Source organism: Lichenostomus cassidix, chromosome 1Aa (genome assembly GCF_008360975.1).
Source record: "Lichenostomus cassidix isolate B80296 chromosome 1Aa, HeHo_3.0, whole genome shotgun sequence".
NCBI lineage: Eukaryota > Metazoa > Chordata > Aves > Passeriformes > Meliphagidae > Lichenostomus > Lichenostomus cassidix.
Genome location: NC_139480.1, coordinates 21,133,461 through 21,156,845, shown reverse-complemented (window position 1 = coordinate 21,156,845; position 23,385 = coordinate 21,133,461). Strand labels below are relative to the sequence as shown.

The 23,385-nt window shown below is 36.7% G+C and overlaps 1 protein-coding gene across 5 annotated transcripts; it reads right to left on the bottom strand.

Annotated features, from left to right (window-relative positions):
• Positions 1–23,385, bottom strand: IQUB (IQ motif and ubiquitin domain containing). 5 transcript variants are annotated; one of them, XM_085042070.1, is made up of 12 exons: positions 23,029–23,385; positions 18,661–18,872; positions 17,707–17,829; positions 17,426–17,601; positions 17,030–17,185; positions 14,923–15,133; positions 11,032–11,207; positions 6,518–6,688; positions 4,938–5,114; positions 3,287–3,535; positions 2,687–2,872; positions 1–490 (listed from the first exon to the last, which is right to left on the bottom strand). In XM_085042070.1, the coding sequence occupies exons 2-12, from the start codon at positions 18,836–18,838 to the stop codon at positions 329–331; spliced, it is 1,965 nt and encodes a 654-aa protein (XP_084898196.1). In that variant the 5' UTR covers positions 18,839–18,872; positions 23,029–23,385; the 3' UTR covers positions 1–328. The 5 variants fall into 5 exon arrangements, with proteins under 5 accessions (XP_084898196.1, XP_084898203.1, XP_084898187.1 ...); XM_085042077.1 differs by lacking the exon at positions 23,029–23,385 and adding an exon at positions 19,424–19,500; XM_085042061.1 differs by lacking the exon at positions 23,029–23,385 and adding an exon at positions 19,097–19,388.

Below are 23,385 nucleotides of genomic sequence, written 5' to 3'. Positions count from 1 at the left end.
TATAGTACTATTTTTTCTAATTAAAGGGTGACAAAGAATTAACAGAATTTGCCCAGCAGGAATATTACAGTATAGACAAAATGTTCCAAGCAATGCAGGAATACACAGAAAAATAATCATTGCTCTAAAAATTGAGAATTTGCAAAGCACAATAACAACACTTTATTTTTTTAATGAGATTATGAAACATGAAATACAGTTATATTAACTGATTGAGATCAAATTATTTTATCCTCAGAAGTTTATTTTGATCTGTGTTAATACAATTAAAGTGCTGATGAAAAAGTATATTTCTTTAAAACCTAGGAAATGGTATTAATAACTTAGTTCACTTCTTTAACTTCGAAGAACTATGTTTTTTGTAGGAATTTGCATTAGCCTGATTGTTACTTCTATGCAAAAATGATGACATCACAGGAATCTGAGCAAAGTACTTTTGTGCCCGGATATGCTTTTGTTTTATTCCATCAATAAATGGAGCTTCATAAGCCTGAAAGGAAAAATAAATTCAAATCCCATAAATACAATTAAAATATCTAGAAATCTATGTGTTGCTTCATATTTTAGACATTATAAATAGTGGCCCTTTAATCAACTAATGTAGGTAATTTATTTGTATATATACATAATTAAATATTTTGTATTTCTATACTACTTTCTTACGGCCCAGTAGTGAAAATCACTCCTTGTGAAATATTAGTCATGTTTTAAAACCAGAATAACTTTTTTTATCCATTCAAGATAAAACTTATTTATTTCTTTTTTTCAGGTAAGAAAGTTTGTATCTACATTTGGAAATTAAATAAGGCAATGCTTAAATATCAACATTTGCATGGTGAAGATTATAGAGATATTCCTTGATAAGAATCATAGTTATTATTCACAACTAATCATGGCAGGAAGTATTTTGCACCATTTCAGTCAGTATTTGCATACAGTGGTGACATTTGCCCAAATTTCTAGTGATTAGCAGTAGGTTGGATGATCTAATAAATAACCCAAATATTTAGTTGAAAAAACCCTTTGCTATTGCTATAGTCATCATTATGAATAATTGCTATTAAATAAACATCTTGAGCGGCCTTTTTTGTTTCAGTGAATGAGAAACAATGATTCAACTTACAACATTCTATCTTTGTCCCATTTTCCTTATTTCACTTTTTTTTTTTTTTTTTTTTTTTGAAACAAAGATTTGGTCATTACCAGTGAAGAAAGGCGGCTCCTCACTACAGCTGGTTCACTTCTGTTTTTGTTGCAAGAGGTAAAGAAACTACCTCATCATTTTTAGGTAGGCTTGTGTAGCTTACCTGTTGTGACCTAACTACCCTATCCACTGAAGCTCTGGACTTAATCAAGTTAATGCCATTTCTTTGATTATAACATCCAGACTTATGGCATCAAACCAGAGAAGTGCTTAATAAGCGTCTTTGCCTGCTGTAATGCCGGTAACAGAAAATGACGGATTCTGATGGGCATCACTAGATTCAGATTGTCTGAATAGCCTTGTTGAGTCACATCAGTCAGAGGAGTCAATAAAGGGATATCCAGCTTGAAACTGATTTTACCATCTAAAGCTAAAGCTCACATGAATGTGTCTGCTTGAAGACAAAATATAATGGATGGCAGAATTCCTTTTACCTTTAGATTCTGCTGATATATTTCATCCATAGAGCAAAACTTTCAAGAGAGCAATTAATTTGCTGTCAGTTTAGCTATCACATCCTCTTAAGACTTTCAGAAAGAAGGGCAATACGTAACAGCTCAAGCTGCATTTCTGATGCACACAATGTTGTGTTAAAAACTGAATTAAGAACACCCTGAACACTAGGCAACAATGACTACAGATCACTACTTACATAAATCACTAACCTGGAGCTGAAAAGTTTAATAATACATTATTAACTGCAGGACAAGCAGAGCTCACAGGATTCTCCTGTGCCTTACAGAACTAAATACTCTTAACATATGATGTTCAGTGGAGAGATATTTAACAGACTACCATGTTTAGAAATGTAATTTGGGGGGGATTGGTGTAAAATTACAGTTTTGATGAAGATTTCAACACAGTCCTATGTATTTTTAATTCAGAAGAGAAATTATGTATCTATTGCTTAATTGCAAACTGTAAGATTGCATTGTAAGGGATACTTAGATGACATCTATGAAAGAAAGTAGAGACAAATTTTATGACAGCAAATGGATAAGCTCTAGACAAAGAGCCATTCTGCTATTTGATTAGAAATTTATAAGACCAGAAACTAATGAGGCCAGAGCATGTGCAAGAGCATAGGAACACAACTGTAACTGTATTTATGGTTAGTCTTGAATATGTTTTTCATCCAGGCTAGCTCTTGTCTGATCTGATCTGATCTGATCTGGGGGAAGAGTGCATGCATGGCACTGTTTTCAGTAGGCAGCATGGATGAGGCCACTTAGCTTCTTGCATTTCAGGAGGAAAAATCAGGGCAAGACAGCGTTCAGGTACATGGAATGAGCTGTACATGCCAGATGCCTTCTGGATTAGTGTCCATTTTAATAGTACAGATGCAATCATTTAAGTAGTCACAATGAACCAATTTAAACATGGACAAGTGTAACAACTAAATTTGGCCCAACATAATTAGTCACAGGATTCTATTAAAACATAACATAAATAATGCAAAAAATTAGGCTAATTGAATTTTACCTTCTGAAGGTTACACAGCTTAAGATGTGCATCTGCCTCTTCTTTAGTGAGGAGAATAGTGTTCCATGGAGACCATTCACACTTCTTATTCCACCTGACCATAACCAAATCATACAGGTCACTGCGGGCACTGAGAGCTGACTGACGGTTCCATATGTTCTCAATTATGTACTGCATATCTGGAAGCTGAAATTAAAAACACGGTTAAAAAGAAAGAAGCATGTTTCATTCTTGCAACCATGTAAAAATCCAAATAAAACTTTGGGTAAAAAAAAAATTTCTATCCATATGTCATATCATCACTTGATTAAAGAGCATTTAGATATACACAACTACTTTTAGCATAGTTTTTGGAACATCTGATTCTTTGACCTGTCAGCTAGACTTCTTTTAGTCTCTAGCTTGCAAACCACTTTCCAAAGTACACCTATGTTTCAAGAGCTTAAGAGCTGCTTCTTTATGGTGTGGAACATCCCATATCACAGGAAGAAGTTGTAGCTTTTTAGCTATTTCTCAGCGTGTCAACAACATACACAAAATCAAGGACATACAGTCAAAGCCACTGGTTACTATTATCAGCAGTACTCTTTCCAACAGTACCTGAATTAAGTAAACAATTTTAGCACCGTCCTGATAATCAACTTCAGCCTTCCTAAGATCTTCTAGTATAAGTCTGTACTTGAAATATGTTTCTCTTCGGCGAGCCTCATTATCAAGCTGGTAACATGAGCGACATCTGCCAATGGTGTGGGAATTCGCAGGAATGGGAAACTCAGAGGATGGTAAGTAATTTTCGCAGCTATGACAGAGGTAAATATCTTTATAAAGCTTTAAGGGATCTTGTGGAACCTAAAAATTAAAAAAGAAAAGGTAATTTACCACAAGGTATCTTTGTATCACTTGCATGTCACTCTAAGTCTGTCAGAATACATTTTACATATCTTCATGCAAGTATTTTAATATGTAAAAGCTAGCAGCATTTATTTTAAAATACCCAAAAAAATTGTGACTTTTCTTAGATACGATACCAAAATTCTCTGTATTTTCTTACTGCACTAGTTAAAATCAGTTATATAAATCTGTCAGTTCATTTTTAAGCAATATGAAGATCCTAAACATTATGTTCCAGTACTCTTCCTTGTGCTTTTATATATGCATATTGTCAGCCATGCTGGAAAGATGACAACACAGAGAAAACAGAAATTAAATTTTCTGCATTTGATTTTTCATGCAGAATCTGCCCTTTATGTCAAAGATAAAACCCTGAGATTATGGGCATATTAATATTTTGGCATAAGAATACAAAATCATCAGAACCACATGTTCCAAAACAACATAGGGGAAGAAAATAAACTAAACTTGCTAGTGACCTCCTCATCCCCATACTCCTTCTGGGTTCTGGAAAGAATGTAACGTAGTCTGTGCAGAGGGACCAAGTCTGTAACTGGATAGTTTGAGTAGTCTGATAATTTCCAGTTTCTGCTATGATGCATCTGCTAATAAAACTAGTGTAAAAATAACTGCTAGCTGGTTCTAAATCTAACATCTTCATCTAAATCTGGCAGATTCTCTACTCCTGAGATAACATTGACCACTGTATGAGGAATCCTCTTCTGATAGATACAGAATAGACATTGCTACTTAAAGTAGCAACATATGATGGTGAATCATATTTTTATTTGTAATCTGTAGTCAGAAAAGAAAAACAGTCACACAAAACTAACTACATCCTCTTCACACAACATCTTCTGCTGAGTCTACAACAGAAGTCTGGAACAGTTCTTGCTTAGGTGTAAGCTCACTGGACATCACTTTGGCATGGGCAATGTTCCTCCTTTCTGGATGCATGGCATGCTGCCTCTTGAGCAGTGGAAAAAACACAAATTTCTCTCTCTCAGTATACTGGCACCCCTTTGCTATTATATTTTATGGACACCATCCCGTAAGATCTACCATTATACCTTTCAGATTTTTTATTTCAGACACAGGAGTTCCTGGGCTCTCTCAGTGCTAGCAGCCACTTGTCAGGTTCTTATAACCATGTCTATGCTCCGTGCTTCCTAATATGACTGTATAAATTTATTTGTTTGTGTGAAGCCTATGTACTTGCTACATTTTACACCTTGAGAAACTCCCCCACCAATTCTACAGCAAAATGTAAAACAAAAAAACTTTCAATTTTTTCAGTTTTCCATTCCCCTTCTCATTAATTCAAGGGCCACTATGTCAGAGCGCAAAGTAAGAATAATACCTTAAGTAATCCAGCAACTTCAGGGTTGAACTCTGGAATTTTAACATACTGAAGAAATAATGTACAAATTCTTTGCCTCAGTCCTTCCAAGTTGCACTCTTTCACCTCTCTTGACATAAGATCAACTTCCCTGTCAATTAATGCCACTATTTCCTGTGTTAATTTACATTCATGTTCCTGAAAAAAAAGAAAAAGAAAAATAAACTCCACAACAATAAAGAAACAAACAAACAAAATAATTCAATGCAGATATGAAACGAAACTATGAATTCTGTGCCCTTTACCGTTCATACCTCTGTATGTTCATGTAAGAATATGTTCACAGAAGAACTCATTAGTGTCTCAGGGAAACAATCTCCAGTAAAACAACTGTAAAGAACTACAAAAGTGAGAATGCTTATAGATTCTGTTTTAAGTGGCGTGTTTATATATATCAAAGCTGTGAAGAACTGTAAGCCCGGAAGCACTAAAAAAATGCTTAGCAGAGATACACAACAAGTGCAAAATTTTAAGTCTTCAAAAGCCCAAAGAAATATTTCCCTAAGAAGCTTCCTTTGGCTGTAGGATTGGAGGTGTAATGTGGATGGGTTTAAAAAAAATACCACAAAACCCCCAAAAAAGCCATCACATAAAAGGCATGGGGGACTTGGACAGTATGCATGGAAATTAGTCACTTCAGTATCTCAAATGTTTGACAGGAGATGCTCTAGAGAGAGAGATGTAAGAGGTGAATGAGTTCAACAATTTCTCAGGTAAAAGAGAGTGCTAATGTACAGAAATTCACTTGTTCACTACAGCAACATTGACTTATATTAAGATGGGCAAGAGTTCATAAACCAGCAGTATTTCCAACACCATCCTGACTTTAGATCAAACACTAGCACTACTTAAGCAAACAGCAAGATGTTTGGTTGTTTTAATAAGAGCAGGAAGCAGCATTCTATTCCAGGCTGATGTCAAGAGTATCATCCTGAAAGGACCTTGAAATTCATTCTTTTTGCACGTGAATAAATAAATAAAACCAATTAAAAAGGCTAAAAAAAAAAAACCACAACAAGCTTCTAATTCATTAGGAACACTAGCAGCAACAGTAGGGGTGGGGAGTGAGGGGTAAAGAGAAGAAGAAAAAAATCAGTATTTGCTACCCATAAAACTGGTAGTCCAAACCAACTGATACATAAGGTTCTAAACAGGTATTTCAAAGAACTGAGAAAAAATAAATGGTAATCGCCACATACATCTCTGCCACGCTTTCGTAAGATTGCTATATGTAAACTAAACTTTGTACTAAAATTGTATTATATATTAATATACAAGGAAGTCTAAAACCATGAGGTTAAAATTCTAACAAAACTTGAAAAATGCGCATATGACAAAGTGAAATATGAATTTGGAGTGCGTCTGGAACGTAAATTACACTCTCATGCCATGTACAGTACACAAGGCTCTCTTGCTGCCAGCCCATCATCGTGGCACTTGTCTGCCAGCAGCAGCATTGCTTGCATGTCAGCATAATTAAGTGACAGTATCTTTGGAAAGTACAGCTTCAAGCTAAACATAAATAGAAAAATAAAACTTACCTTCAGTGTACATTTTAGTGTTAACAGCAGAGCTATTCTTTCATCTTTTGGGATGTCCTTTGTGCACATGCTGCGGTAGATTTCGAGTAGCTCTTTGCCACGCAGCGTGCTCTGTGTATTCATTTCAGTGATTTTTCCATCATATGCTTTCCATCTCCTAGGTTGTGCACACTTCAGAAACAATTTTTAGAACTCTAAGCTATTAAAATCTGACCACCAGCTGGACAATTGCATTATGTTACATCAAGTTTCATCACAGCAAATAGGGACTTAATGCTTGATTAATGCAAAAGGCTAATTCTGTTGTTGATGTTGATACAGCACCTCTTCCACCAGAGCAAGTATTCAATTGCACACTTTATTTAAAGCTGCAGGTCATGAAAATTTTGACTTACAGGATATTAAAAGCAAATAATATTCTCCTACAGGGATATGCTCTACTTCTTTAAACTGAATTTACTGACAGTAGTGTTAGAGTACATTTGCTCTGTATTTCACCTTGCAGTCATAAATCCCTTCAAACTATCAGTAAAAATCAATAGGTCTGTTGACTGTGTAAATATTGCAAATTTAAGACCTTAAAGTCTACTGCAGTAAAAAATATCTCCAGGGAACTGTTCTAGTTATGCCACTTGCAGAGACAGATAGGAGTACACCTTGTTAGAGCTAGGGCGAGGTATGTGTTTACAGTCTATCAGATACTTCATCTAGCTTCTTGTTTGCTAACTTGACCACATACCATAATCCTTATGCTTCAATTGTCTCTTTGCACATCTTTAACTTGTACAGACAGTAAGAAGTACTGCCCCACTGGGTCTGAAAAGTCCAACCATTCTCTTCTTTCCAGAAGACTGGTTTTTGTTGCAAATCACTCTGTTACATAAGGAGATAGGTATCCAATCCAATAGAGTTAGCTTTCAAAAGCCTCTTCCTTCCCATCATTACTTAACTCCATTTCCTTTTCTTGATTGGGAGAGGTATTTGAAACCTCATTCTGTGTATTAATTATCCTCTTTCACTATTTTTGGAACTTAAGTGTTCACTAACACTCACATACTTCACCTTGCAGTCTCGGTGTGACTGAATGAAGCAACAGTTCATGCATCATTCACATGCCCAGTAGTTTTCTGGACATTACCCCAGCATTGGCAGGGGTAATCATTATTTTGACAAAATAGGCTTGCTGTGGTGCTATATGTCACAAAAATACCAAGAATATTAGATAGCTAGAAGAGATATGATTTGTTATCACCACAATCAAAATAGACTTTTCCTCACTTTTATATAAATAAATTATAAAGTTAGGTAGGCAAAAGAAAGACAAAATAATTTTTAAATGGATTTAACACTGAATTACTGACATTTAATTGCATTACCAGTTGGGGTAGAACTATAATTAAAGGAGATATTGTTAATCAGAGGTCACATTTCAGAACCAAAATGAAGAAATGCAATAACAAAACCAGACTTTAGTAAAACAAACTCTTAATTCCTTAGTGAAATCTTTGAATTTCTGCTAAACTGTAATGGGGCAATTTTCTGTCATAAATAGGGAACATTCTACTGTATCTTCATTTTGTTTCACTATCTTTGTACAATACTAGAAATTCTTTAAAAAATCCCAACCAAAAAAAACCCCAAAACAAACCAAAACACAAAAAACCCCCAAAAAACCCTGAACAAACAAACCCCCCACACACTTTGCAAATAATAAAATTGACACCAGTTTAAAAGGTCTATCATGCTGTCAATCCCGTGTATGTTACACTGGGATAGTCCACTGTTCTCCACATAGTAGTTAATTCAGTACCCACATTTGATCCTCTTCAATGAAATCAGTTAAAATAACACAGAAAGGTCATTTGCTTATTGGAAGAATCAGTGGCCAGAGTATACCCTAGGAAATAGTAAAATTACATTCTTCTGATAAATTTGCGAACTAAATATGTGCAAGCAGTCTTGGTATCCCATTCTGCAAATAACCCTTAACACAGACGAATTATGATATTATAAATAATTCTTTCCGTAACTTCTGTATTTTTTCTTACTACCTTGTCATATCTGGGTATGACATAAAAATATTTTAAGATGTAAAAATATGCAGCTTTTACTGAAAAAAGAAAGAATTCCAAGTTCTCTGATTTCAGAACTATTTTTCTGTACTCCAGACTGATGCAAGAAAAACTAAAACTTTGAGATCTTCTTCCAGCACTTTCTTGTCTTTTAGTCTGCTGGCAGTGCTGTGGAATTTACAATAATCCTGTTATCTGCATTACTTCAGAAAGCAAGGCGACTGTAACTACACTCTGCTGCCAATGCATGAAAGCAGAAAAAGTGCCTGAGGAGAGAAACATCCCCACAGACAGAGAGAAAAAGGTAAGTAAAATTAAAAAAAACTCCGTCGGATATGTGCAGAAATAGCACAAAGCATGAAAGGTACGAACTGAGTGATAGTTAAAAATTATACAAATTTCTTTAAGAAAATACGATTGCTGTATAAAAGCTTAATCAAATACTTCCTCTTCAAAGTACAAATGCTGAAAAAGAATGAGCTCAGCCTAAAGAACTGCCTGGAACTTTGTGGACACACAAGCACTAGTAACGTTCATAAGAGCACACATGTCTGTGGAGGTACATGCTTAAAGTAGCAAAGAAGGGAACAAAGGTTTCCATGGAAAAGCAAGTTTCATACCACGTTGGCTATTGCAGCTTGCAGTCTTCAGATGTGAAAGGTATTACTCCAGCTTTAACTGGCAAGTGTCCAGATCAACATGACCAGCTCAAAGTTCAAGAAAAAATTTACTAATTGCCAATCAAGCACTCAACAATACATTTTGTACTGTAATTTAAGGTGCTTAAATCGCACTGTTACAGTCATAGCAAACCATCCATTCAATTTTGAAATCTACAAAATTATATGTATCTTTTTTAAAAATGCAGAAATTATTACTTTTTCTACCGCTGAGTTAAGCTGTTATTTATCTACATCAACAGTTCAGAACACATAAAACCCTTCAGCTGACATGATAAAAAAATGCTAGAAGTTACACTAGTTCAGAAGCTCATGAGATTTTAAAATTAAAAAGAATGCAGTCTCTTTCATGAAAAACATAATTTATACATTTAAAATAGGAATAAATAAGTTAGTAGTAACTGCTTCAGAAAAATGTCCGCTGTTTGGAACATCTGTTGTCCCTGATGTGTCTCCTGAATCTCCAAACATCAACTGTCACTGAAAATTCTTGTACTGAAGAACATTTTGCTTCTGATTCTAGATGTAAGAAAACTGTACAGCTTGTCAGAATATGTGCTGGAAGTAATCTGTATAGGGTAGGACATTGGAAATCAGTCCTTAAGGGAAAAGTAACAAGGCAGTCAGTTAAGAGAGAAATATGTTTGCTTTGACTGTTCCAGGCTTCTTTTTCTTAGAAGATAACAGAATAGATTGTAAAAGCAAACACTCAACATAGAAATGATTTAAGGCTCTGATAATATTCCTAATTATTTAGTTTTCAGGCTATTTTTCATTCTTGAAAGCAGTAAGAAAGAAAACAATCAGACCAGAGCAATAAATGTGGTAACAGTTCCACCAACATTTCAGATAAGCAATTTGTTCATAATTAGAAATGTAATAGATTTTATCAAATCACATGTACAGTACGGTTCCCCTGCATCAGTAATAAAAAGAAGAGAAAAAAAGTCTCTTTTGGACAAAGCCATCATTTTACTTTTGAGCGCTAAATGGTCAAAATTTAAAAATAATAATAAAAAAGATTAGATAGCTAAAAACCATTTCTGTCCCAGTATTTATTTTCAAAATAATGTCACATACTTTGAAAACAGCTGGAAAATAAACTATTACTTTTTTCTAAGGAGATGTATTGCTAGATGTCTACCTAAAATGATGAGGGGTTTTTATTTTACATTAAGATACCATTGAATTTAATGCCATTTTAAATCATCTTTGTGAATGAAGAACACTCATTTTTTTTTAATAGAGTAAAGACTGAAGAACACTTGCCTTAAATATAATCCCCAAGACAATGGAAGAATGCAATCTCAAGTTAAAGTTCTAATGGAAATAAAGTTAGTGATTTAATAACTTGAGTTCAGTATCAGACTCAAAGTTCTTCTTTATACATGAAAACAGAATAAATTCTTTCTCTTAATGACCAGAGGCTCGTGCTCAGCTGGGAAATTAATGACAAATTTACTTTCTAAAAAATAACGTATTTCTATTATATTTTTTTATATTTGTTTATATTTTTTATAGTTAACAGTCTTAATGATGCACTGTTCAACCTTCAAACAATCTGAAAGCTATGAGATTCTCAGCTTGGAAAAAGAAATTTACTGAATTGTATTGACATGAACAACCACATAATTTGGATATTTGTAACATTAGCATTCACATGATTAACTGTTAAAAGCTGCAAAAGTTACTTTTGGTACTTTGCAGGTGTATTTTCTCTTTCTGAACTTTGGTATTCTTTATAGTCAGCCTAATTACTGACCTTACCCAGAAGGTGCAGCACTGCTTTATGTTGATTCTCCACATTGGCATTTATTTTGTGCATCCCAATGCAAGCAATGAGCTCTGTCTCTTCTTCCAGAAGTGCACAAAGCGCTGCCTTCCTTTCAGCTCCAGTAAGAGTTTGGTTAATTCGCTCAGTCTCCTCCTGCATCCATACTGAAGATACAAATATTTGGGTTATTTTTTACAGATTCTTTGCAGTGAAACTTCTGCTTTCATATTTAAAAAACAACATAATTAACTTTTCTTTCAATATTCACTAAAACCAGTTTCCATTTTAGGGAATTGACTGTTATGCCTATTTTCAGTACATGCAAGTAGGTCCAGAAATGAATGTAAATTCTACAGATGTTCTGTGAGAGTATGTGTGTGTACATCAATTCCAGACTGCCAAATTGTACTCCAAACTCAAGAATGAGTAGGAGAAAAAGGAGCTCTATGTGAGAAAAGAATTTAGCTCCTGTGGAAATGTGTGATGAAACGGCTGCATCTTTCTGTGGTACCACTAGTACTCAATGCTGAAAATATTACTGCTTCTCCCTGCATAAATGAGTAAAATCTAAAGAAGCTTGACGTCCTCCAAAATCGAAATAAAACTTGATTGACAGACACATTTAGCACTACAGCTCTTACACTGGATATTGCAGTGGTATCACCTTTTGCCATCCAAGGCAGATGAATGCACATTAATAATTAGAGAGTCATTGCTTTACTCTGCCTTTCCTCTTCACCAACATAAAGCTCCAAGTGGGAGGAAGTGGCCACAGAAGAAGGCACAGGATGGTCATGACAGCAACATCAGAATCTGACCCCTGACACTTATGCTGCCAATACACAGACTACATGGCTTTAGAGAAATCTATTTGTAAAATCAAACTGTATCTACTGCCTTTGTATATCCTGTAACAATTCCTGGCTTCTCTGAAGAGCCTGCTCCAGTTCAAATACCTCTGGAGTTTTGTAGGAAATTTTATAAGATCCAAATCATCAACATTCCTGAAAAATACCTGAAAGTGTTATTATCATCCCAGAACAGTTATGCAAAAGCAAAACCCAGCATAAAAGAAAACAATCCAATATGAGATGCACTGAAAAAGCCTGTAACGTCCTGAATCAGGTAAGATTAGAGGCAGGAGGAGGGAAAGGAAGGAAAGGCTTATTTTCTGCCTGTGGCTTCTTATCTACAATACCTTATGTTTTCCATTTCTAAACATTTCAATTCATTTTCTTAAGGCTCTTCAAGCTGTAATATGACAGCTGTCTGACAAGTTCTGAGAACCCAAAGATATGTATTTTAAATAAAGCCAATTCAGCAAACAAGAGCATTATATAGAATTAATTTACATGAAACTTTATAATGCCTGAAGGGGGCAGCAACTTCTAGGGTGGAGAAAATAAATACAGTAAGCAATTTTATACTTTCAGAAATGAAGACGCTGTCACTCACCATGACCTCTTGATTCCCCATATACATGCAACCAAGTTAAAACACCCCTCTTTGTTAAAACACCCTCTATCTCTTCTATAGGCAGAAATTTTACTCATTACAATTTTTTTTCCAGTTTTTATAAAACAAAATAGTTCATATTTTTCAAAAAAATAATAAATGCCTTTATGCAGATGTGTTGAATACATAGCTAGATTTCCACTGCACCACATAGTCAACAGGCAAGTTTTTGTACCACCAGGAATTGCTGGTACTGGCTGACCCTATAGTAGTAACCCTGTTGTGATTGCAGCAATAACCTTCACAGATCCCTGGAGGACAATAGTCTCATTCTATTACTGTCACAATGATTTAGCTTGTGTAGACTGTTGGCACTATAAGAATGTAAAAGTTGTTTCAGATGCAGGTAGGGAAAAAACCTCAACTTCCTCGAATCACTAAGCTCTATTAAAATGAAGGGCATGACTGCAAATCTCCATGTAGAGAAGCAACTAGTCAACACTAGTAAACAAAAACTGAACAGTGAGATTGATACCAGACCATTATTTTTAACAAAATATTAAAAAAAACATTTCAAATACTGGGGTTTGTTCTGTTCAGTTTTGCAGTGGCACATGTTTTTTTCAGGTTGCCTAGATGTGAAATTCCTGAACGTGCTTAGCTGAAAGTTTCATTATTTGTGAATCCAAAGCCATTAAATTAAGCAAGAGACACTTGCATAACTGTAAGTTTCAAATCTAAAAATATTGTGAAAATCAGCACTCTTCCATAACTTTAACTGAACTTGGCTGTTTCTATTGCAAGTAAGACTCTTCACACTTAAAAAAGGAAAAAAAAAGGATCATACATCTGATAGCACATTAGCCTGGAAGCACCTTCTCGAAGAAAATATTGCTGGAAATCAGTTGCCAAATACTAAGACTTCTCATAAGTGGCAAGGAAAAAAAAATATTTGAGTGCCTTGACTTTGATTACTTAGTCAGATACACCTTTAAAAAGGCTTGGTTCTTGGGAAGTGAAAAGTGAACTATCTACAAAGAAAAAGGGAGGGGGTAAACAACCCCAGAGCACAAATCTCATTAAGATACCATTCCAACAATTGCAAAGTTCAAGACAAGCAATAATTTTTACATTTGTCACGAACAGTGGTATTTATAAATCATGTACTAATTCAGACAAAGCAATTTATTCAATGCCACACAAAATATGACAGCAGTAAAAGATTAGTGTATAACTTGGGAATTCTTGAATCGTGATCCTAAGCTCTATGAATAACACATACCACCAAATTTATACTCAGTTTACCACTGAAGAAATAGCTGAGATGGTTTAAGGTAGGGCAGGTGGCTTTGCAATGAAATAATCCATTAGGTCAGTCCTGCTACAGGGAATACAATATCCAAACTGTCAAAGAGCTAGACCATAAAGCACTGTAGCCTAGATAATGTAAAAGTTCTTACAAGTCACAGTACAAGCCTTTGGCTTTAAAAGAGACATTGTAAAAAACCAAAATTTGTCTTGCTGTTTCATTATATACTGGTACAAGTCCACAGCTTTTGATTGTTTTTATTTTTTCCAAAAGGACATACTCTCGTTTTTTTGTTCAATTTGCAACATAAGTTTCCTGTAAAGCTTTATGCCAATTATCTGCAGTATTCACATTATTCTTCTGGAAAAGTTGAGAGGTGCTTGCCTGTATTAGACATCATGTTCTCCAAGAACAGGAAAAGTATGTCTTTCAGCATGTCCTGCAGAGCTCCTAAGAGATTGTTAAAATTTTGACAACACAGTTTTGTGAAACATAGAATGAATTGGAAAGGAGAAGAAACATCAGTAAAAGACAAGTAAGACAAAAGGAATAACTTCTGTCATATGTTGTAAAATTCTGTGCAAAAGTTTAATCCATTATAAAAAAGTCTATAGCTAATGATGAATTATGGATCTTAATACTAATTTCTTCACAGAATTGTTTTCAGCATCTTAAATGTAGATTAAAAGATCAAAGTAACTGATCTAAAAAAAAGCCCTTTTCGTTCTTCTAGCTGACCTTAACTTTAGACATAAATAAAAAAATGTTAATAAAACTGCCAAATAGCACTATTCTACAAGCCAGTTATTTCCTAAAAAAGTGTATTGGTTTTGGCTACGATAGAGTTAATTTTTACTCAGAGTAGATTGCAAGGTGCTGGATGTTGATAACACAGGGATGTTTAATTATTGCTGAACAGTGCTTACAGAGCATCAAGGCCTTTCTGTTTCTAGTAATAGATGAAAGTAAAATAATTATTTAAACTGAAACAAGTTCCACTGTAAGTAGAGAAAAAAAAAAGGAAGTATCTATAAAAACATGTACAAAATTTAAGTTTGTTTCAAGCAGACTGTACCGATTTCTTGTTTTAAGGATATCCCTTTAAGAAAACTTACATGCCAAGTCATGGAACAGTAGCTCAAAGTCTTCTTTTGTTTTAGGGTTCAGTTTTTTCTCATACTCCCTTCTGAATTTTTCTTCTTGCTCCCTTTTTTTACGTAATTCTTCTTGTGCCTCCCATGCCAGTGTTAACCTCTTTTGTTCCTTCAGATTTTGTACTATACGTATAGCATGCCAACGACGGAAATACTTCTGTAATACTATTACCTATATGGGATTCAATACCAAAGAATCGTGAATTTAAAACAAAACACCGTAATATTTTGTTCTTAACTGTTCTTTTCTCCAGCTCCCTAACAACATTTTCTAAGATCTGTCTTGTACTGAAACTAATTTATATGTTACAAAATCAGTCAAGTACTAGTAGTTTAAGCACTAGTATTATTACTCAGTTACGTAACTGCAGGAGTTTAACCAGTGAGTACCGTGGATAAACTAGGTCCAAAGAATCAAATCAAAATATAAACTACATTTAAATATCCATTTTTCTTTTTCAAATCTTCCCTTAAAAAATGTCTTTTGCTTTGTGCTGGTTTTATTCTTTTCCTTACCTTACTACCAATTTACATAGTGGGAATGTAGATACACTTGCAGAACTTCTTTTAGCCACAGAAAATCAACTGCATTTTATTTGTAAACAAATAATGAAAGTGAAATTACTAATGCTGTTGTGACAGAAATTAAAAAAGAAAATTATATCATCTACCTTCCCAAGCTGTGACTATTGAGGACTAGGGAAGTGTCTACAATGTGTTTAGAGAAAATACTGCACAAGCATCACCTTCTGCCAGCTGAGTTAGCACTTGCACTACAACCAGTTTGGTCAGATCAATACCATGAGATACTAAGCATTGTTCAGCATTGAAAGCTATCAAGCACAAAATCATACCAATACAGTTACACTGTCTCTAGTAATATCTTAATCTGAAACTTCTCTTGAATATATCTTCAAACAGTATTTCAACACGGACCTAACTGCACTGTGTGAATCCATCAACATGAACTAACACCAAGCTGGTGTCTCCCTACTCTGCATTATAAATTACCTATAGATACATTGCAGATTTCAGTGTCACTAAGGACCACAGTAAAACATATCAGTAGCCCTGAGGAAATGATTCCCTACTTGGGTTCCACTTCTACAAGATGCTTATTGCCATCAGCTGAAGCTGACAGATTTAAGAAGTTCTTACAGAAAACTTCTACCCAGAAAATTTCAAAGATCTTGCCAACCATGTCAATACAATTACCAATACAAATTCTACTTAGACACTTGGGGAATCAGCTGTTTCTCCATTCAGTTGGATTCAGACTGTTTATTTTCAGCAATCAAATTAGTAACTAGAGCATTTACAAAGCAGTGCTTCACCTAACACATTTTAGGGCACACTTGAGTTAGATGTGCAGTCAGAGAATACATGGTTTCCAAAAAGCATTGTGGAATGCCTAAATGATATCTTCTGCACAATTAACATGCAGAATCTGTAATCTGGATCGCCTTCATGAGGCAACTCATTGCACCAGAAAACCCCACAGACCCATTGCCTGTGTTTGAACAGCCTGCTTCTACCTTAAGTCTCAAAGCTGGGAGCTTGAACAGAATCCAAAATGGATTGATTTGCCCAAGGTAACCCAGAAAGTCTGATTAAAAAAAAAAAAACAACCAAAGAAACAGATAAAAACCACAAAACTCAAAAGCTGAATGCAGATCTCCTAAATCCTAACCCAATACTCCATCTATTTCAGGCCATACATTAAGCATGTAGCTTAGGTTCTTCCAAAGAGGTCACGAGAATGTTGTAGGAAGAAGCCTGTTTTAATCCTTAATGCTCTACATGGAAACTTAACTGTCAGTGTAAGATAAAAAACAATAAATTCAGATTTCTTAATATGTAGGAGATTGCATGGTGTCAAATGTCATTAAAACCACAGAGTAAACACATGCTTCGCCTGTGTCTAAAAGATTACAAAAGATGAGGATAGAAGACATTTTACAGTTCACTTTCAAATTAAATCTTTGAACAATCTGAATATTCATTAAATATTCAGATAACCTTCATAATACATTGTTTTACAGATAGTTTCAAACAGAAAAGGACTTACTGCTTCAAGTCTACGTTTATGGTATTCTTCCGCTGTAAAATATTTTCCAGGACTTACTAGTTTGTCAGTCATGTTTGACACATAAAGGCCAATTTTAGTCATCTGTGTTGATGTTGTATTTCTTGTTTGTTGTAGCTTATTTTTTTCCACAAGTGTCTGGGGAGAAAATGCATGTCAGATTAGAAGAAAATACACAGAGATTTTTTTCCTCATTATGGTAAGTGGCAAAATCAGCTATTTGTAATAAAGATCACAAGACTAATGATATTTATCCATTAAATACTTTCATTTGCACACTCATTTTGGATTTACTTCCTCCTTCCTATCAGAAATAATGTCTGCATTCTATTCCATTTGGCAAAAACAACATTCTAAAAAACAGTACAAAGCCTTTACCTGTGTTTCCTTACAAAATAACTGAATTCCTTTGTCAGGTCGTTTTTTGGGTTTTGTTTGTGATCGTGCATTATGAAATTCCACTCCTGTTGACACATTCCTAAATCCACCCAGAAAAGGTTTATTATATGTAGGTCTTTCAATTTTTACAACTACTTCTTGAAATGAATCCGAATCTGTTAAAATGGAAGTTCCAAAATAGAAATATTGTTTCTTTTAGTAACACATCTAGATTAGACCATAATTGTATATGTAAATAAATGTGCAAAACCAGCATTTACCAGTTTGTACTCTGACAGTTATGACATCAGGCATCTGGTAATCCTGTTGAACTCCACGAAAATGTCCCTGATTCTGAGACTGGACAGTTGCACAGAGTGTTTCAGTATGCTCAATCATGCTTGCTAAAAAAAAAAAACAAAATTCATTCCTGAGAAGCTTCTCAAAACAAACAAATAAATAACTCTTTCAAGTTTACCCCAGGATGATTTTATTATAACACTGCAACACAGCATAATCATAGTTTTTTGAGCTGGAAAGTCAGTCTATTTGAAAGCTGAAATAGTATTATCATACAATTTTAAAGGAGATAGCTCATGTAATACTGTCACCACATAAAGACATTCCTAGCCATCGACTCAGAATGAGAGCATCCGAATGTAGCCCAGCCAAGAGGAAGGTAGTCAGCAGGTCCATAGTAGGAATTGTTATTCACTGTGCTCACGTGCTGAACAGTACATGCTGCCTTCTGCTCTGAAGAACTAAGAAAATGGGGTCCTGTATTGGGAAGAGGAAGTGACAAAAGACACCCAGAACACTAAGGAACACGTGTAAGAAATGATGGAGCATTTGGGGGACTGCAGAAGAAAGACATGGATAAAGAAGGGTCGCAAGTAAGTTACAGGGAAATCTAAGAAAGGTAAAATAGTAAGGTGATTTCTAGGATATAGTCTAAACTGTTAATATAAGTGCACATACAAAATACATGTACCTACTCATACACGTTTCTGGAAATAAGGATCATTCTATAAAATGACTACTACAGCTTGAGATAAAGAATACATTTCTTATCTTTGGAGCATGTTTTATATGAGAATTAAAAAAGTTACTTCACGACAAAACCCCACCAAGCATAAACACAATGGGAGTGTGGGGGTGCACAAAGCTATAACCAAGTTTAAGAAAAAAATCTCTGTTTAAAGCACTAATGCCTAACATTTTAGCAACTTCTTTACCTGTCTCTGTCCCACCTGCTGTATTCTCTGATGGGCTGATTGGGGCAGGTTCTGGAAGCAGAGGCTTTTCTGCTGGGTCGCCATTCTTGGCCTCTCCAACTGTTTTTCCTTGTGATTGTTCTGCACCTGACCCTTCTGATGCAACAACTTCAAGGCCACTATCTGATGCATTTTCCATTTCCTAAAGCATTGTTTGCACGCTTTTAACCTTTCTGTAAGAATAATCACAGGATCTATTAAAAATTGCATACTAGCACATTTCTCCTACCAGATTTATGGGTAACTTACTATCCTGAAAAGCTTTTCCTGTATCTAGTCCCGAAAGGCCTACTGAGAACAGCATGAGATCTTTGCTTCCACCAAACAGAAAGCACTTCTGGCTGGTCTTTACCAAACATAATACTCCAAGGCTGGTAGCCGGCACAGTTCTTTTTACCTCTCGTTCTCTGCCTATGGAACAGGACGGTCCAAGGGATCATTACCCAGAGACAGCACGCCTTATACGGTTTTCCAACTTGGCACCGAAATGACACGCGCTGGAATAGTCCTGAGCCCATACTCCTGAACACAAAAAGCCACCACCAAACCCTCACGACCCGGGACGCAGCTCCCGGCAGGAGTCCGGCTGATGCCAAGCCGCCCGGGCGGGCGTGCGGTCCCTGGCACGGTGCGCACCGGGGCCGGGGGAGCGGCCGCCGCTCGGCGCACAGGTGGGACCCCCGCCCCGTCCCGCCCCCGTCACTTCCCCGCGGCCCCGCAGCACCTCCCCGGCCCGCGGCGCTCCGGGCGGGCGCTGCTCGCCGCGGCGGCGGCGGCGCGGTAGCCACGGCAACCGGGCTGGGCGGCCGGGGAGCACGAGCGTGCGCACTGCGGAGCGGGGCCGGGCCGACGGAAACCGCACCAGGGACGAGGGAAAGGGAAGCAGGGCGACAAAACGAGCAATTCCTCTGGCTTCCTCCAGCCCCACACCACCTGCAGCAGGCCGTGACGGAAGCCTGGAGCGCCACCAGTGCCTACGCTGTGACCCTAAGCAGGGCGAGGATGAGCTCTTACCAGCCCATAGCGGCACTAATGTATGAAAACCCCGTTTTTCCTTTCAGTTTATACTGTAGATAGTAGCAGTAGTTGTACTAAACCCCCAGAACTGTTGGATATCGTGAAAGAGTGTTGTGTGAGTGTTGAGCTCCGTGGTAGTGCCTACCCGTGACATGGGCTGTGCCCAATTGTGCTGTTCTCCCTGGAAGGTCTGTGGCATGAGGACTGCAGCTGTTAAGTGGAAATTAAAGACACGTAAATCAGAATGAAAACCATATGAATTTGAATTTCCTGGTGTTTGAGGTGCCATTTCCGACACAACTCCTGCAAATGTTTCAGCATGCTACAGGAAAACTGAGGGGACACAATCAATTCACACAACTTTCAGATGTGAAATGCAGTTCTCTGTTGCAATTCCAGGGAATCCCGAAAAAAAGCATTTCAGCAAGCATTGAATTTATATTGATATTCAATAACTGTATGCCATGGTCTCTGTTACCACGTTTCACAAACATTGTTAGGCACTTGAACACAGGCCTGCTTCCCCATCAAGAGGACAGAAATTTTCCATTACTACTGCTAATGCTCTTTTTTCTAAAACCTAGATTGAACTCCTAGAATAAGATCACCATTAATCCTATAGAAAGTTACTGTCATTTGTGTCACTTTGTCACTATTATATAGTCAATTAAATTTTTAAATTGCAATGATGTTTCAATATTTTTCTAATAAAATGGCATATAAGCCTTGAATAATAAAATAATAATAAAAAGCAGCTTTCACTCATCTCCTATTGGTTTTGGGTTCAGAACACAGCTACTCAGGATAGGTTAAGCAGCATTGATGGCAGGTTAGGAATGACAAAACCCTCAGTACTTGCTGCTTTACTCTGTTGATGGGAAAGTCATTTTTCTGCTCTAACAGGCTCTGTCTCTATTAGGTCCCATCCTTGCAGATAACTTTACACTCACATGATGACTTCAATGAGATGAGCTCAAAGTGTTTTTAAAATCTAAAGTTTGTTAACTCTAAGCATTACCATAATACAACAGATGATAAAATCTTTTGCATCATTATGTATTTCCAACAATTAAAGAAGAAAATCAAGCAAAATCATTAGTCAGTCTTCAAATTATGCCTTGCTAGCATATTTGTCTTGAAATAAATTAGGTTCTGTATTGTGGACATAGATGTGCATTTGTGAAAGCAAGATGAGAGTGTGCGTCTCTCAGTGAAATTCAGTTTTAAAAGGCCATATATCAAATTTCAGCAGCAGTGGGCCGAGAAAAGCACTTCCTCTCCCCTGGAGCACAATTAATGAGCTTATAGGAGAGCTGTTTTAAGTAACATGACAAATACATCTTTTGAAATGGAGAAAATAACAAGCGTTCAGCAAATGTCTCAGTTATGGAAGAGTAGAAAGAATTCCAATAGCTGCCACCATATTCTGGCAACTTTCCTTCACCCCCAACTCCAGTATTTCATGCCAGTAGCATTCATACCAGACTTTGGGGATTTTTTAATTTATTTTGATACCTCAGGTCAGCTCAATACTTATTACCTAAATCCATTAATTTTCATTACTCATGTGACAGCACTGGCCCTCATTCAAGTCTGTAATCTCTTAATATTTCTCATGTGAAAATTGGTTTTAACTTCAGCAAAATCCTCTTCTGGATTGCCATCTAGTGGTTCTACTTAGGAATAGACCAGCTTCTACCTTTATCAAGACTGAAAAATCCTTCAAAATCAACCAATGAAACAAAATATTTTTCACTTTTTCAATTTTGAAAATATAAAAATTTCTGTAATTATAATAGTTGGGGGGATGCAATACTAAAGAATGCAGTGAAAATAAGTTTCTGGTGAATACCTCGGAATACTGTTTTTCTCTTCTACTGACCTACTCCCCCATACCAATTGCATGAAGTATTACATAAATCTGTAATTAATCATTTATAATAATGATGTCACAGGTAAATGTATAAGCTTAAAAACTATGAAAAAACAGCTATGACCAGGTAGGTTGTGTAATGTAAGTAGTGCATATATAAATGTTTATTAAACTGCAGGTTTTTGTGGTATAGCTATATTCTTGTCTTTAAACTTGCAGGAATGTTACTAATGGTCTTGAAAAACACATGAGTGAAGGCAAGCCTGCATTGTACCCGTAGATCTAGTTTGGATATTTTAATTGGGATTTATACACTTAAATCTCTAAACAAAAGCTTTCAAAAGAATCACAGGACATCCTGAGTTCCCAAGTCACAGAATATTCGGAGTTGGAAGGGACCCATAGCGATCAAGTCCAACTCTTAAATGAATAGCCCATCCAGGGATTGAACCCACACCCTTGGTGTTACTAGCCCCATGCTTTAGCCAACTGAGCTAATCTCAATACTCAACCATTCTCTGGATGAAAAACCTTTTCCTAAATAGCAAGCCTAAACCTCTCCTGTTAGAGCTTCATGCTGTTCCCTGGTGACCTGTCACTGGACACCAGTTAAGTCCCTGCTCTTCTAGTTCCCCTTGTGACAATGCTGAAGACCACAATGAGGTCTCCCCTCAGTCTCCTCTGCTCTAGACTGAACACACCAAGTGACTTCAGCCACTCCTCATATGGCTTCTGCTCAAGGTGCTTCATCATTTCCTTGCCCTCCTTTGGACAGCCAGTAATAGCTCTTTATCTTTCTTGTGGTGCTCAAAACTGCCCCCAGCACTTGAGGCAAGGCTGCCCCAGTGCAGAGCAGAGCAGGACAATCCCCTCCCTTGCTCAGCTGGCAATGCTGTGCCTGATGCCTCCCAGGACAGGGTTGGCCCTCCTGGCTGCCAGTGTACTGCTGGCTCATATTCAACTTTCCATCTACTAGGACCCCCAGGTCCCTTTCTGCAGCGCTGCTTTTCAGTATCTTATTTCTCAGTCTGTCTGTACATCCAGGGTTGCCCCATCCCAGATGCAGAATCTGGCACCTGTCTTTCTTTATGTGGTGATTGCCCATCTCTCTAATTTGTCAAGGTCTCCCTGCCAAGCCCCTCTGCCTTTGAGGGAGCCAACAGCTCCTCCCAATTTAGTGTCATCATCAAACTTACTTAGTATCCCTTCCTGTCCTGCATCTAAGTTGTTAATGAAGATATTCAAGAGCACTGGGCCTAAGATGGACCCCTGTGGGACCCCACTAGTGACCAGTAGCCAGCCTGATGTCACCCCATTTAGTGCAACACAACACTCAAGTGTGACTCAATAATATACCAATACAAGTCTACACAAAGACTTTGTAAGATCCCAATGCTAAAACTTGTGCCACAGGTGTTATGTCAAGTATGGTAACCTACCTGCTAACAAGAAACCTGTTGCTGCCATCACTTTAAGTAGTAGTCTTCTTTCTCTCCCTCACCTCTCCCATCTTGGGCCTTCCCAGTACCTCCCGCAAGTCAGAAATAGCATTTAGTTATGTGGGCAGCAAGGTCAGCCAGTCCAGGACAGGGATTCAGCTGAAACCTAAAAACATGTTATTTTTGGGAAGCATTAGATCCCTCATGGCAGTATCTGCACGGCTCTAAAGACCCTATAGGGGGTAGCAAAAATACACAACCAAATGTGTGACAAAAATCATCATACTTTTCTACAACTCGGATTGTGATTTCAAGTGACCTGTAATGTCTGTATTTTTAACACAGATATTGATTATA